Here is a 16671-nt window from a genome sequence, read left to right on the forward strand (position 1 = left end):
AAACTGCTTAGCACTTACAGTGAAATACTAACCCTATTATGCTTAAAATACAAAGAATATCATTTGAAAGTATGCTAAAATTATGTTTTCATTCGAAGAGACAGGAAGTAAGTGTGGGAAGGACAAAACTTTAATCCTATATTGTGTAGGTAACTTTATTTCACTCACTTAAGAGTTTTCAGTTCATTAACCTAGATCTGAACACGTTCCTTAGCTCCAGCTGGTTAAGGGAAAGTTTAAAGGCAGTAATCTCTTCTGACTGATCCCAGTGTTTGCGAAAGGTAGAAATGTTATCATCCAGCAGGTAAAGCTCAGGTTTGACCTGATTTATAAGCCCCTCACCAGAATACAGCTCCAAGCTACCTTTGTTAGCCCCATTTCCTGCCATACGACAGAAGACTGTGGTTATGTTCACTCCTCGAATGTCTTGCTCCTGCTGTTGCCTTTATGGAATTCCAAAATTTGATGGCCCCAACTATTACTGTTCATCTCTCTGATAAGCCTGAGCGTCATTTTTTCTGCTGAAACTTTCACTGTCATCTTTAAGAACAATCAATCCTTTTTTGCATACAATTTGATTCATATTGAAATGTTGCCATGTTGGTTTACATTTAACTCTGGACTCTACGCTTGTCCATTTTCCCCAATGTAGATGGTGAGTTCCTCTGGAACAGTGAGCATACTTTCATCTCTGAAGGATGAATATATCTTGCTACTTAAACATTTGTTGAATGAATGAAAGCATATAAAATGTCATTTTTAGAGAATAGCTTTCATTAGTTCATTAATAAATCACTGTTAATATGACTTGGCTGTTTTTCTACCCATGCAACAACAAATTTCCAAGGAGTTAATTCATGTTAATTAAACAAACATTAGTTGGGCTGCTAGTATGTAGTGGAACACAGAGAAGGCACTGAGGATATCTCATCTCAGACAGGTGAATAAACCCATTCTCAAGAAAATCAGTCTAATTCATCGATCCACCCAACCATCCACCATCCATGCACCCATCCATCCAATAAGTAACTTGTGTAAGATACTATCTTGGGAGCTAGCTGTGCAGGTGGAGCAAGAAAAACACTAAACAAACATAAACATTAGTATAAAATTATAAATTATGATAAGTATCATTGATTATGAGAAAGAATAATAAAACAACAGATTTATTTTGGTTGTGAGGACCAGGGATGGTGCTCTGAGGAAATGGTAAGAGAGAATAGAAATCTCCAGGTTGAGAGCGTTGGCAACAATCACTTCAGGAAGAGGGTTGTGTGAGGGACCTAAGAGGCACAGAGGGAAGGGAGGAGAAAAGAGGACTAAGAAGAGGGAATGGAAAAGAGGGGAAACAGGGAGAAGTAGAGAGGTAAGGAAGGAAGAGTCAAAGAAGGACTGGAACACTCCATGGAAGAACTAGCCCGGGACCCAAAGTAGTTCAGCCTCTCTGCAGGACACAGTACAAAGCAGAAAAAGCAGAAATGGCATCAGACAGATGGAAGAAGGAAAGATCATGGAGGCCATGGGTGCAATGTGAAGAAGTTTAAATTGTATCTATAAGGAAAAGGAATTGAGCACCCCTAAAACATCTTTAAAAGTCATACCAAAGAATGGTGAGACCTACAGCTCACATACATTCCATTAAACCACTATTTTCTCTCCCAAATAATGTACTCAACAAAAATCTTTAGGATTTCCAAATATTCAAGGAAAAAGAATAAGATACTGGGCTTGTAAACATGGCATTTTACAAAATAAATGTTATTTTAATCTAAAGTGTACAACAGTTTCACCCATTATCACAGGCTTTTAAAACAAGATTATCAGATTTCTTGGGGTATTCTGTAATTTTTATTTTATAGCCAGTTTATGCAAACCATGGGAGACTCTCGTTTTAATAATTTAAATCTGGGTCACATAAATTGCACACAAAATATTCATATTTTTGTTTTAATTTTTAAGTGTTTAAATATCAGGCATTAAAATATCAGGTAATAACACAAGAGTAAATAAAATATGGTGGCTCTATAAAAATCATTTCTCCAAAGTAAATGAAGCTGGGTGCGGTGGCGCAGGCCTGTAATCCCAGCACTCGGGAGGCTGAGGTAGGAGGATTGCTCCAAGTTCGAGGCCAGCCTGGGCTACATAGTGAGTTCAGGGCCAGCCTGAACTACAAAGGGAGAACGTGCCTCAAAAAAAAAAAAGTAAATGAAGGAATGAGAGGATAGAGAGGAAAACGACTGCTTAATAAGGCAAATCTGTATATATAAATACATACATTGTATATAAATATACATTAATATATAATAATATATAATATACATGATTGTATACACACATTCATATAAATATACACACGTTAATATACAACTCTGACAAAATGATGGAAATGAGTCAAGTTTGTAAGTACAAGCTATTGTCATGGCAGTGATCAAAGATTTGTACCAAGGCAAGCACTTCTTCCTTGGTAAAAGCTGAAGATAGCTGGCTGAAGCAAGCAGGAGAGTATAGAAAAGAGGTCTGCCACCTCCTCAGGGGCAGTGTCTCCATCAGCACTATTTTTTTTTTACCAACTACATTACCAAAGTACAAGCAGAAATAAATTACTTTCCTTCCTTTATAAGCAAAACCACAAAGACAAAATTATGTCTGAACTACAAAAATCAAAAACTTCTCTGAGGTTTTTTCTGAAAAAGAAAGATTATTGAAATTAGCATGAATACCTTCTTTGAGAGTAGTATGAATATCTTCCATATCACATCTAATTTTTGCTCTGCAGTTTAACAGCTTCTTATCCCATGTTATTAAGACCTCCTTCTGACATACTCCGACCTCTTCATAGTCTAACTTCACTTTCCTAGACTGGAGTTCATCTCTTCTTGCTAAAAAAGAAAATAAATTTATTAAGAGCAATGTGTTTGAAAACAGTATTTTAAACATTTTACAGTATTAATAAAATCATACTCAATGACTGTTAGAGATCAATCACTAAAATCAAAAACTTTTTTAAAAAATTAGGACAATATATAAGGCCCAAATGACCTTGAGTCATTTCATATGAGAAAATATATGCAATAATTTTCTAAGGAGGTTTTACCCTATATCTTATACATAATAACTCTGCTAAGCATTAAAAAACAAACCATGTGGCTATGTCATAACCTCAACTTGCTCACAAATGTAATACCTCAAAAGTGACTGCTTACATCATTATAAACACCATTTAAGTGTTAATATTTTATATATGATATATGTAAGACCATTGCTTCATGCTAACCTTAACTTGAAAAATATTTAACCATGCTAACCTCATCCACTTTTTTCTATTTCCAGAGTTATTCCCCCTGCCCTTACCAGTGTGTTTCACCATTCCTTTTTTAACAATCTTTCCATTTTGGTGCTACAAATTGAACCCAATACCTTGTGCATAGCAAGTGCATACTCTATCACTGAGCTACAACCCCAGCCTCTAGTTTTAATAATCTTAAAAATTCATTTCACTGAAATTAACACTAATTCAACTTTTTAAATAATATAGCACTCTTTTCCATTTGATGGCCAAAATTTGGGTTCAGAACTCATTAAAATACTTGCCCACAAAAGCAACCAGTATCTTGACTTATTTATCCTGATTAACTGACTCCAAAAGAGGAAAAGAAAACACAGACATGTGAGCATACTTTCATTAGGGTCCCCCTGAACAGGAATCTTGAAGAGTGGGCAGTATGCTCTGACACTCCTTGTGCCTCCCTGGGCCCCTTACCTTCTGCAACACAAATCTTTGTTATGCTTCCAAAATTCTCGACAGCACAAAACCAAAAGCAAAAGGAATGTTACTCTTTGTTTAGTGTGTTTGAAACCAATTCCAAAGGGTTTAAATATTTTAAAAACAGACTGTTCTTCAAGCAGCACAGCAAAATACACTCAAGAGGAATCACACTACAGAAGTATTCCTCCTAGATACCACTAGATGGCTTTCTAACACAGTTTAGCTTTGCTTCTCAGTATTTGCTTTATATTTCTCTATAATAACCAAAGAATTTTTCAAAAGAGGAGTATGTTTATTAAAGCTAATAATAAGCAATACTGCATACAGCTTTTTCCTTCTCTGGATCATTGTCCATTTAAGACAATCTGAAAAACCCACTTTATGCTACAATATGCCTTTAGAATACAATACTAAGCTTTAATATTCCCTCAATTAGATAACTGTAAAGAACCCTAAAGAAATAATGATTATTGCTTAGAATTTCAATAGGTTAAATTACTTCTGGCTTTGTTATTTAAGTGCAGAAGTACACAGAACTGATAAAGCTTTCTTGGAGAATATTCTAAACATCAGCTCCTTCCTTTCTTATACTTTAAAATGATACAGTATAGCAGAGCTCCATGTAGACATGTAATCATTTCTATTAAAGCCATCTATTTCTTTAACACCCACAGCTAAGAATACGTGGCATATGCAGAAGACCCCAAGAGCCAAGAGGAACAAATGTAAGTCCCAGAACTTGTTCTGCTAGTCTGTCATTGGCCTAGGGTCAATGTCTTACCTTCCCCAAAGTAGTCACTAACTACTGCAGGCTACAGGATGAAGAATCCAGCTAAACAATCCTATGGCTGTGTTCTGCTCAATCAGTTAATGATTATAAAACTTCCTTTGGTATTTAATAAGATTTTTATTTCTACATACTCCCTACTGAAATATAATTTCATACTTTAAATTTTTTCACCTATTTTTTCTGTTTATGAGTTAGTTCAAGATATAACCAACTGCTTAAAAATATGAATTCCTGCTGAGATTTTTGAAAACTTGAGTGAGTAAATACACATTTTGTTACACAGAATTTTTAAAAGCCATGTCAATGACAATTAATTGAATTTTGTTTTTAAAGAAAAGATTGACTTCCTAAGAATATTCAACAGTTCATGGTTTTTATTCTGCTAAAAATATAGCAATAAAAATAAACAGGTCTTTGCAAACTAAATAAATACTGTTAAAATAAAACTGATTTGAATATAGGTGTAGTAACAACAGATACTAAACTCAGAAATATGTACATCTGTATTTATAAAGCTTTTAGAAAGATAACAAAATAAAAGCCAATGAAAGAGAAACCAATAACCTTAAAAGTCAAAGGATCCACTTAAGCAAAATAATTCATTTCACAGATGTAAAAAACAAGGCCATTTTAGGTGAAGCAACTTAGGTTAAAAGCTTTCACACATTTTTTAGATTTTGGTACTTGTGTAGGCATCTCGTGTGGTTCTATCAACACTGGCAAACTCATTCTTTCAAAAGGCTGAAAAACACATTCTAAAGTATTTAGTATCATAAACAGCAGTCACACAAATTATACAATAGCTATTATAAATTATTTAATTATAAAATTATTGACTTGAATGATTTTCAAATAGAAAATTTATAAAACATTAACAAAAAAATAGGAATTCTGATTTGATGACAGATTTTTTTAATAATTAATTGAAAAAGAAGAAAATTTGCTTGTTCATATTTAAAGGTTTCTCTTAACGCACAATGATATTAAAATTTCCAAATCAAATACACTGATTTCAGGTTATCTACATTCTTTATTACCCAAATGTAGTCTAAAAGCTCCTGATATTTTGACTCTATTAAACAAAAATGCACATAGATGAAGCTGATCTTTTCCATTTCAGAATCATTTAACAAAATGGAAATAAATCATTATAATCCACACATATATACAAAGCAAGTATGAGTGCAAATGTAGACTTCAGCCCTGTTTGAATAGCTAACCTTCAAGTTTCTGGTTTTCTTTCTCCATTCGAAGCAACAAGATTTGTTGATGTATTGCTTTTTTCCACAAACTCTTTAGTTCTTTTGATTTCTTTTTTTCTTCAACCTTTCCTGGGTCATCATCACTGGACAAGAATATAACCAGCGGTTCCTCCTCCATGGTGGGAGCAAGAGGCGACAGTGGCAAAAGCTCATTCCTGTCCAGTCCATCTGCAGAGAAGAAAACCGTGAGAAGCATTCCTTAGTAGTAACCCAGACTACAGAAGTTTTTTCTGGCATCAACAGTCTCTCATCTTAATTTTTCCACATTTAAAGGTGTTCACAAAGCCACTTTCCAAGCAACTATTAGTTTCCAGAACTAATAAATTTAAGTAAAGTCACTAGACTGAATTCCCCTTCTAGATTTCCCTCTCACAGTGAAATAAAAGCATATGTCATCTCACCACTTCTTCTTTCTACACAAAGAGACCTGGAAAAGGGCTGTTCCAAAATGAACTGGGCTTTCCAACACTTCTGCAATTCTTCTATGTGTCTTCTTTGGCTATGCAAAGCAGGACTGCATGGGAAGGTACAATATTTGTGATTTCCTAGGGTCCACAAGCACCATCAGAGTCCTCAGAAGGGCAGCTGAGCAATGCTGGGCCCTTCCTGGCTAAGTGTTGAATGCCAGTGCTCCCTCCCCCTGCAAAATTTTCTTAACTGATCTGGAGTTCATTCCCTTTCCATTCTGGGCCATTTTCCACATACTTCCAATTATTTTCCTATTAATAAACATGATCATATCTCTTAAAACATGTCAATGACTGCTGCTAGTCCAGAGCACAAAGTGCAGGCTCCTGGGAACAGCACAGATAGCTGTCACACTCTGGTCTCACATCTCAATCTCCACGTTATGTGCCCTACATGCTCTTTCTCACAATTCTCTGACCCACAAAGTTCTCTCACATGACTCTGAAACATTGCTAAGATATGTTTCTTCCTGTGATGATTTTAAATATTTAATTTTTTCTGCGAAGCAGTCTCTGACTATCCTAGGCAGAGTTAATTTTATCTTTAGTAATGCAAATCACGTTCTTTTTCTTTTTGTAATTCACTTACCTCTGCCCTAATTTATAATCTCATGTTTTGTTGTCTTTTTCTAGATTATTGAGTTGACACTCAGAACATTTGATTTTTGGCTCTCTTAGTTTTAGATGACACATTCGTGGCTATGAAATGTCCTCTAAATAGCATGCGGTTGTGAGATGCAGGGTATGGATCATGATACTTTATGCCTTCTAGTTTCTAGGAGTAAGTAAAGTTTGAAGAAAATATCAAATTTTTCAGTCATCTTTTTTTTTGTAGTGGTAGGGATCAAACCCAAGGCTTTGTGTCGGCTATGTAGTGCTCTACGACTGAGCTACACTCACAACCCCAGTTGTCTCTTAATCTTTCCTTCTGTCTGTCCATCCATCCTTCCCTCCTTCCTATCCTTCCCTCTTTTATTTTCCACTGTGATCAAAGAATACGGTAGACATGATCATGATTGTCTAGAACTTACTAAAATATCTTTTTGGCCAAGTACATAATTAATTTTATGAATGTTTTATATATGCTAAAAATGAATGAATTTTCTCTGCAAAGGAAAAGTTCTATATAAATATTAGATCAAGCTTCTTCAGTTCTGGTACTCAAATATATATTTATATTTAATTTTCCTATATTTAATTTTCAGACAGGAATATGTTAAAAACTCCTAGGAGAGCTACTGGTTTTCTCCCTCAAAATTCTTTTAAGTAACATTTTCCAGCTCTCAAGGCTATATAATAATGCATGTTCTCATTACTGTTATATCTTTTTGTTTAATGATATAATTATCACTTTGGATGTTTCTGCTCTACATTCTAATAGGTTTAATATTTGAAGAAAGTTGCCATGCTCTCTCTTTTGATTGACATTTACCAAATGCAATATATTCAACTTTTATTGTTCAACATATGTATGTCATTTTCTTTTATATATCACTTTTACAAAAGACTGTACTCTGTATTGCTTCTCTAATAATTAAAAAAATGTTCTCTAATAATTAAAAAAATTTTCTAGCACTATTATAGTTCCCTATGCATTATGAAATAGGTCCAAAATGGGTTTTGGAAACTCATTCATTTATTCATTCAATAAGCATGTACTAAAGTACTGAATATCTAGTGTGTTCTGATGATACCTGAGAAGAAAACCAACTACATTAGATATAGAAAGAGAAGTTATTTTTTCCCCTATAATCTCTTAAATCTCCTGAATCAAGTGTTTCTGTTATATCCCCTAATTTAGGACACCACGAGGGGAAATTCTTCAGTGGTTACCACACAGACCTGGGTGCTGCATTGCTGAGGGAGACTTATTCATGGGAGATGCAACCCGCAGGAAAATGCGCTGCCGCCAGGAGATTCTGCGAGGAATGACAGGCGTTCCCCCAACACTTAGGGACTCGTTGCTACAGGTGGATGAGGTCCGTTTCCTCCCTTCTCCATCACTGCAGAATGCCAATGAATGTTTAATTTGTAGGGAAAATTGTGTAACATAGTACTTCACAACCTAATGGTAGCACACAAGCCATTCACAAGTTCTGCCACGGGCAAGCACAAGGCACAGGTGACATGGACCAATGCGTCACTAGCACATTGGTCCCCCAGGCCATCACATCCTGGGAAAACTGCAATCCAGGCAATAAGCCCAGCCATGATATGCTCACCTGTTTCTACTTATTCCTCAAGCAGTCCTGGTTCTAATCTGAAGAACAGAAGTACTTATACTGAGGAGTAGACGTTACTTAAGTAATGAACTTGTACTTTCCCAAAGACGTAAAATAAAATAGTTTATTCTAAACAATGTAAATGTTCCATAAAATGACCAAAAAGAGCTTTTCTTATAGCTAAGATAGTCTAATCTAGTAAAGACAGATTCTATCTGTAACTGTTAGGATCTGTCTATAATTGTTATTAGAATTAGTAGCTATTAATACAGCTATTAGTAGCTGGATCATGGCAAAAAATAACCTGTAAATAAGCAGAATAGTCAACCCTGAGATTATTGTTAGGTATATTAAGGGTGGAAAAATGGGAGTTAAATAAGGTTGGATAAGTGAAGTTTAAACAATATTAACTAGAATTCTTTACAGCAGAACTTCTTAAAGACAGTTTAACGCTGGCCTGCACTGTGATGCTCCATCAGGGAAATACTGTATAGAAATTCTTCGACTTAGTTAATATAATTGATTCTTGACTCATTATTCCCAATGTTTTTAAGGGAGTAGGAGATATCACACTTTAGTGCTTTGTAAAACTCACATGTGGAAATACTGGTCTGCTCTAAGAATCTCATTTCCTAAGAAAGATCATTCTGAGTGATGTTAGGCCTATATGCAATAAAAGGTCATCATTACTATGGTTTAGATTTAAAATATCCACAGAGTCTCCTGAGTTCCAAAGTGGAGTTTTCAAAGGGTGATTGGATCATAAGGGCTCTAATTTCATTCATGGATTAATCCATTGATGAGATCATAACTTGATGGAATTATTGGTAAGTAATGGAATTTAGGAGGTAGGAGCAGTTGAAAGGACTGAGTCACACAGGCATGACCTTGGGGACTATATCTGACCCGTGGCCCATTCCTATCCAGTTCATTCCCTCTGCCTCTGCTTCTTCACTGCCATGAGGTGACCACTTTTCCTCTACTATGTTCTTTGGCATGATATTTCTGCCTCACTATAGGCCTAGAATGAAGCCATGTGACCATGAACTGAAATCTCTGAAACAGTGAGCCAAAATAAATCTTTCTTCCTTTAAAATATTCTCAGGTATTTCATAACAGTGACAGAAAGTTGACTCAAAGTTACTTTTGAGATCCAGGCTGTCTGCAGCTAGCAGAAATACAATAATTGTTGTTCTTAAGTGATAGGAATATTTTACCTTTTTAAGTTTCACAATCTGTGAGCTTTCCTGAGAGAATGGTGAAAATGTCAGTACATATTCACATGTGATGACAACCACAAGTGAAGGTGTAAGATATCTAATGGAATCAAGAAGTCCACTACTTAGGTAAGAAATAAAACTCAGAAAATCTACAAGTCTCTCAGACACTCAACAGAACTCAATAGTGCTGAGGTAATTAACATGAAGAGAGCAATTCAAAACCACCTGTTACATTTTTATTTATCCTATGTTTCCATATTTTCAGTTATCAGGCAGTTTTTATTTCTAGTCTAAATCTATCATGCTAGGAATATCACTTTTGAATTGGCTAAATTAAGGGTAAGAAAAGGACATACTCATGAGCTGGTATGCAAGAAGCAAATATGGTATGCTATACAATTTTAGAACATAGCTGATACATACATTTCAATATAGTCACACCCTTCTGTTATGTATCCTGGATAAATTGTAACCCTACTAGGCATCCAATATCCCTACAATACTGATAAATAACCTTTATGTTTACTTTGGAAAGCAGTGATTCAAGTATTTTCCTTTTATTATCTGTGATTCTGGTGTTCTCTGTATAATAGGTATATCTTGATAAATACTCTTAAGAGTATTCTGTATCTTCATTTTCATAGCACTATTTCACTGGGATTATTTGCTAAATACCCAGATCAGGGGTATACTGCAGCAATATATAGTATTATAGTGTACTTCTACTATAGTACCAGTAACAGGCAAATAAACACTCAACAAATAATCATTGAATAAATTAATACTTTATGAAACCATGTGAAATATTAACTCAGAAGGTTAAATAAAAGGGACAAAAAACTATTGGCTGTACTAACATGTCAAGAATAAATAAAAGCTCTACCCTCTTCAAACCCTTTATAGGTAGTCACAACTTTAAGACTTTCTAGCAGAAAGTTCTAGAAGCTGTTTCCCCAAACTGTGAATTGAGCTGCTGATGGCAATGGTAGCATCCACAATGACAAAACTCTTAACAAACAACAAAAAGCATCTTGTCCTAGTAAGTGCTGTTCCTGCCTTACAAGATGGCATCTAATTTATAACTTATGATTCGAAAGCTAAATTAAATATTCATGTTAAAGCAATTTACAGGATAAATATTCAACAAATATTAGTTTCTCTTTAGACTTTTAGGAACTTTACAAAACAAACCAAAAGATTCTGAAATGTTGATATTTTAATGCTGGAATTAAAACATCTTTTTAAAATATCATCTTCCAATTCACTGTTAATGACATATAAAGTGTTTAGAGAGTACTAAAAATAAAACTGAGCAGCACCCTTATCAGTTTAATTATTACCTGTAAAATGTAAGATTTGAAAAGAAATATGCTAAAAATAAATTCAGAAAATATTCTGACATTAGCCTATTATTATATTTTTTAAAATTTCATTACATCTAAAATTTTAAACCCCATAATCTGAATAAACTGTCAAGTGACAGATTTTTCCTTCACATATATGGAATTTAATGGCCAGTGTCAGCCAAAACTTAGTATTCAAAATATAAGAATAATACACCAAAAGGAAGAACTTACATAACAGACCAATGGCCCTTTATCTTGTACTAAAAAACTATTTTATGAAAAAGAAGCTTAGTTGCTGAGGTAAGGTGAAAGCTGCTCTGCTTCATTTAATAAGAAAAGATAAGTATTCAGAAGTTGGGCTCCTGACAATGCAACTTAACAACAATTCAGTGTTTAACAGATACTTAGCCAGTAATCTAACACTCTTAAGGTGGTAATTTCAAGAGCCAAGCCTTTATGAAACACACTGTGCATTGAAATTCCTAGATCCCAATTTGGACACTACTCTAGTAAGGGGGCGGGAGGGTTCTTAGTTTTATTTCTGGTTTTTTACTGCATTAGTTTTCACTTTAACTTCTCCTTTAATTAAACTTAGCATATAAGCCAAGGGTAATGCCTATTTTCTAAGTGAAAATAAAACAAAACAACGTGTGCTGTATACTATAATAATAATGCTAAGGCTCAAAAAAAGCACATACTACATACCAGGCATTGTTCTAAAATTTTACACAAATGAATTAATTTCATCCTCACAGCAACCATATAGGGTAAATGTTATTACTATTCTCATTTTAAGTGAGACAACTGAGGTAGAAGAAGGCTAAGTAATTTGCCAATAATCACAAAAATAATAAGGGAAGGAGGCAGGACTCAAACTCAGGAGGTCCAGAATCCAGACACTTAGGCACCATGGTTCATCGTGCTGATGTAAACACTCTGCATTAGTTTCTACAAAATCTGTAAGATCCTAAAACCAGGGCCGGGGATTTAGCTCAGTGGCACCATGCCTGCCTCGCAAGTGCAAGGTTCTGAGTTCGATCCCCTAAAACCAAAGCTGTTACAAGTCTCAGGATTCTCTGTATTTTAGTAAAAAATTCAGTCTCTAATTAGCATTAAATCTTTCAGTTGATTATTTTTCTTTCCATTTTTTAATGGAATAATTTTAATTCAGCAAAAAATAAGTTCAAAGCACTACAAGTGCTTTATTTCTGTAAATGTCTCACTTTGCTTTGAAATAAATGCAATTTAAAATATAGCTATTTATTTTAAATAGAAGTACTAAATAAAAGACACCTTAATATAGAACATACATATATTGACATTATAATCATCTTTATATTTTAAAGTAATAAATTACAGTTACTCCCTTATTTTTTCATATAATCTTTTACCTCCTTCTTTGGTGTTTTGGAATATGAAGATATACTTTATAAAACTGCTTCCCAACAGTCATAATCAGGAAAATTACTGTGCTAGAATTTCTTCTATTAGAAATTTATAAAATTAAAGGCAAATAACTAGGAAGGAAATACAATTCACACACATTTTTTGTGTTGGTATATTCTATATGTATTGCCAATTAATAAAGAACCCCAATCCGTAAACACAAATGAAGGCTTAGAAGCGGAGAAAATACCTCATGTTATGTACATCACCATGTTGGTTTCCAAGTACTCTGTACACAGCATCTATCAAAAGCTATAGATATAACAGGAACACCCTCAAGCTTCAAAATAACTTTAATATTTCCTTAAACAGTATCACATCAATTACTAAATTAACATTATACTTACTATGTGAACAAAGACTTCTTAATGCCCACTTGCCTACTTTAGTAAGAATTCATTCACTGGTTACCATACAAAATGAAGATCTTCTAATGACCACCTTCCTCTTAGGGGAACATAGCTACACTCTCCCAAAGTAAGCTGTTCTGCCAGTTTTACAAAAATGTTCTGCTGAGCAACAAACTGCCTCCCACCCTCCTCCAACTCCTCAGCACCAACTAAAACTACTAGCCTCATGAAGCCCAAATAAATGACTACACATTGGCTACATTTATATCTAAATCACAATGTATTACAATTGAAGATAAATAACAAAAATCAATTAAACTGATAACTATTTAATAGAAAGCTGAAAAGGGGTTCTCTCTATAAAATGCCTTAAGAAAGCCTGCACTGAACAACATACTGATGAAGTTTAACTTTTGTTCTACAGGATCCACAGTACAATTTAACTCAGAATTGCAATAAGTGCACTAATACTTTATATAAGTTCTATGTTTCCACTGGGTACACATCTGTCATTCTATGGAAAAGCTTTACTAACTAAATAAAACTGAGGTTGACCAACTGTAATACATAGTAACCTGAAATGTGAGTCAAAAGAGATAGATTAGTCAGTGGAACAATGTGTAGGAAAAAAGACTGAAGAAAACAAAGAGTTTTATTTCCTAAACTCTACACACTGAATGCAGATATTTTTTAAATGCTTTGTACATTGAAATTTAAAATATCTGTAGGTAGCTCATATGTTACTTCACATTCTTATAGCCTAAGATAAAATGATACCCAACAAAATACAAAACCTCTCTGAGGCTGAATCTAATCATGTGTAAAGTAAGGCTAGACAATCCCTAAGGAAATAAACAATTCTAATTCTATGCCTAAGACAGAACCTCAAAAGGCAAAAGGCAAAAGGCAAAACAAACATTTCAACTGGACTTTTAAAACTAGATAAAATTATTTTTTAAATGGTCAGACATCCAACCCCCAAAAAAATATATATAGGTCAATTACAAGTCTTTAGAAATAAGCTCCTTTTTATCTCACAATATGGCCGAAACAATTTTCTGAACATTTTTCTCTTCTTGTATAGCTCACTCTAATGGAATCTTTACTACCATGTTTTTACTGCAGATGTTAAAAAATCTAAACATTAGTAGCCTCAAATAGGAAGACGGGTATGCATATTTCTCATGGGAGCCTGTGAGATAAGCAAAATGTAGAAACTGGAACAAAGCAGAGAGTAGAAGTTCATGGTTAAATTGTTCAGCAGTGATTCTGAATTTCTCCACAGAAAGCATGTGAGTCATGAGGAAGAGGTGTCACCACAACGTGGTGAGACTTCCATAATAAGAAACTAGGTATTTTCTTGCATCCAGACCAATGCAACATCTGCAAGGCTTTAGCAGTCTCTCAAAGCGACCAATGTGACAGGAATTAAGATGAACAAAAACACAGTAATACTTCCCATTTAGTGAAAAAGATTCCATGAGTATGTTTCAAAATGCTCCTTTCTCCATTTTTTTGACATTTGGAAGAAACTCCTCATATGGGCATATGTATGTCTCAACTAGTAAATTCACTTTTATTAATTTAAAATCAAAATTAGGCCTTTAATTGAAGGAAAGGAAATTTCATCTGTAAGGAAATTTCAACATGGAATAGAGTAGAAACAGGGTATTTGTTTGCAATCAACATTTTATATGGCTATTTGTCTCTGTTTATACGAAGGATAACATTTCCCTCTGGGTGGATCTCAGAGCATGCAAAGTGACAGCATGCGTTCAGGAGACAATCTAAACTCAGGGTGAGTAGAAGAACTTGAGAATTTTTTACATGAAAATATTTAGATATCTAATCACCTTGATTCTGAAGCAGTATCCTGTCTAGTATAACAGAAAAACAAGGAATTGCATTAGCACGCAGACTGTCCAAAATCAGGACTTTGAATAAAAAGGCATTTCTACAAGTCACCAGTAAGTTACAGATAAGGTTACTTCAACAGTGAGCTATAATGAATAATTATGCTGTTTTTAATCAATGGATACAAGAAAACTATCAAACCAAAACTATATTATAAGTACTTCATCAGGAAAAGTCTTATTTTCTCATTAAGAAGTTTTATAAATGGGTAGAAATAATGAGTACTATTTTTTAAAAACCATCATTTTCCTTTGACCAATGTAAGTTAACACAAATATTTTTTAAATATAAGCTTAAAATCTAAGAAGCAGTTTTAAGGGGTAAAAAAGATATCTGTTGATAGAAAGGAAACATTACATTTGACAAAGGGATGTTATAAAAATACACCATCATGCAGAACTGTTTTTAAATACTAATTCAAAATAAGATGAAACAAAAAAGACAAATTTTCCTTCCTTTATCATTTCAACTCTGCAAATGAATTCACAGCCAGCATGCTTAAAAGAAATAATCTAACATGTTTTATATATTCAGGATAGTAGTCTTGGAGAATGTTGTTTAACCTGAATTTAAAATTTCAAATTAATATATTTTAAAAAGTAATAGTCTGATTAGCCTACATCCTTCCCTATTTAAACTACGCATATTTAGAGATTCATTTCATGCAACTAATAAGATATAGGAACCCAAGTGAGAAGAACATTATAATTGGTAGCAACAGGAATCTCCTTCCCTCATTATTCCAGATAGTTCCAGATATCATGGTAATTATGTGTACACAATGTTCACTCTGAAACAAGTGGAAATGAGAGATGTAGAGTTCAGAAACCACTAGATTAAAATCATGCTCTTGAACATCTTTATTCTTAGAAGATACACTCTAAAGTATTGAGTAAAGGACGTGTGGTATCCAACTTATTTACATATGGTCTAAATGAAGATATTTATATATAAACAAATACATATATGGTATGTGATCAAAACATATAGTAAAAGTTTAAATTTTAAAAATGTATTACAATAAGAGACACATTGCCATTAATACTCCTCAAAATACTCCCCCATTGAACACACTTATCCCATTATCCTAACCACTTTATGAAGCAGTTCTGGAAATCTTTTCATGAGTGTCTTTAGTTGTACTATCATGGCTGCCTCAGCATTATGAATCAATTCAAGATGTTTACTTTCACGGTCATTTTGACTTTGGGAAAGAGCCAGAAGATCCATGGATGAGGACCATTCTTAATGTTTTTATGAGCCTGCCTTTCTGTCGGATGACACTGGGTAGCAGCATTTACTGTATTTTTTTTAAATCATGCCTATTAAAGACATGCAAAATGACAAAAAATAAAGTGGCAAGAATGATGGGATAAGTGTGTTCAAAGTGAGGGAGAAAAAGGCAAATGGGAATATTTTGCGGGGGATTAATAACAATGTATCTTTATCATAATAATTCTTTCTATTTCAACATTCACCGTATGTCTGATCATATTTCATATATACATCTATAAAAATGATTAATCCAGATAAAGGATTAAAAAGAATCCTTTGTAATATTTTTGTAACTGTTCTGTAAATTTGAAATTATTTCAAAATACAAATAAACCACTTTCACCAAATTATAACTAGTAAATATATGTGTAAGTGACTTACTAGGTGAAGAAAACCTGAGTATATTTTGTCCAATAATTTTACTACTGTGTAACTATTCATCAATAATGCATATGTATGTGCAACTAACAATATGTACAATAAGACAGCACTCCTTTCAAAAGCAGAAGCCTAGACACCACCACCTGTCCTCCGGGAGAGCATGGATAAATTGTGATATATTAAGTAGAATTCTATACAGCAATAAACTAAAGTACAAATAAAAACAGGAATT

General features: G+C 33.8%; 1 protein-coding gene across 8 annotated transcripts in view; it reads right to left on the reverse strand.

Annotated features, from left to right (window-relative positions):
• Positions 1-16671, reverse strand: part of Tbc1d4 (TBC1 domain family member 4) — a 185104-nt gene that overhangs the window by 17449 nt on the left and 150984 nt on the right. For 7 of the 8 annotated variants that reach the window (XM_087192894.1, XM_087192895.1, XM_087192896.1 and 4 more), the window contains 3 exons: positions 8128-8288; positions 5777-5986; positions 2721-2879 (listed from right to left, as the gene is read on the reverse strand). In XM_087192894.1, coding sequence (XP_087049020.1) covers positions 2721-2879; positions 5777-5986; positions 8128-8288 — 530 coding nt within the window. Of the gene's footprint in view, positions 1-2720; positions 2880-5776; positions 5987-8127; positions 8289-14722; positions 14747-16671 lie in introns of all 8 variants that reach the window. The other variant, XM_087192891.1, reaches the window with a different exon arrangement.

This window comes from Heterocephalus glaber, unplaced genomic scaffold (genome assembly GCF_053883595.1).
Source record: "Heterocephalus glaber isolate CG9 unplaced genomic scaffold, H.glaber_assembly_v1.0 deba00001577, whole genome shotgun sequence".
Lineage (NCBI taxonomy): Eukaryota > Metazoa > Chordata > Mammalia > Rodentia > Bathyergidae > Heterocephalus > Heterocephalus glaber.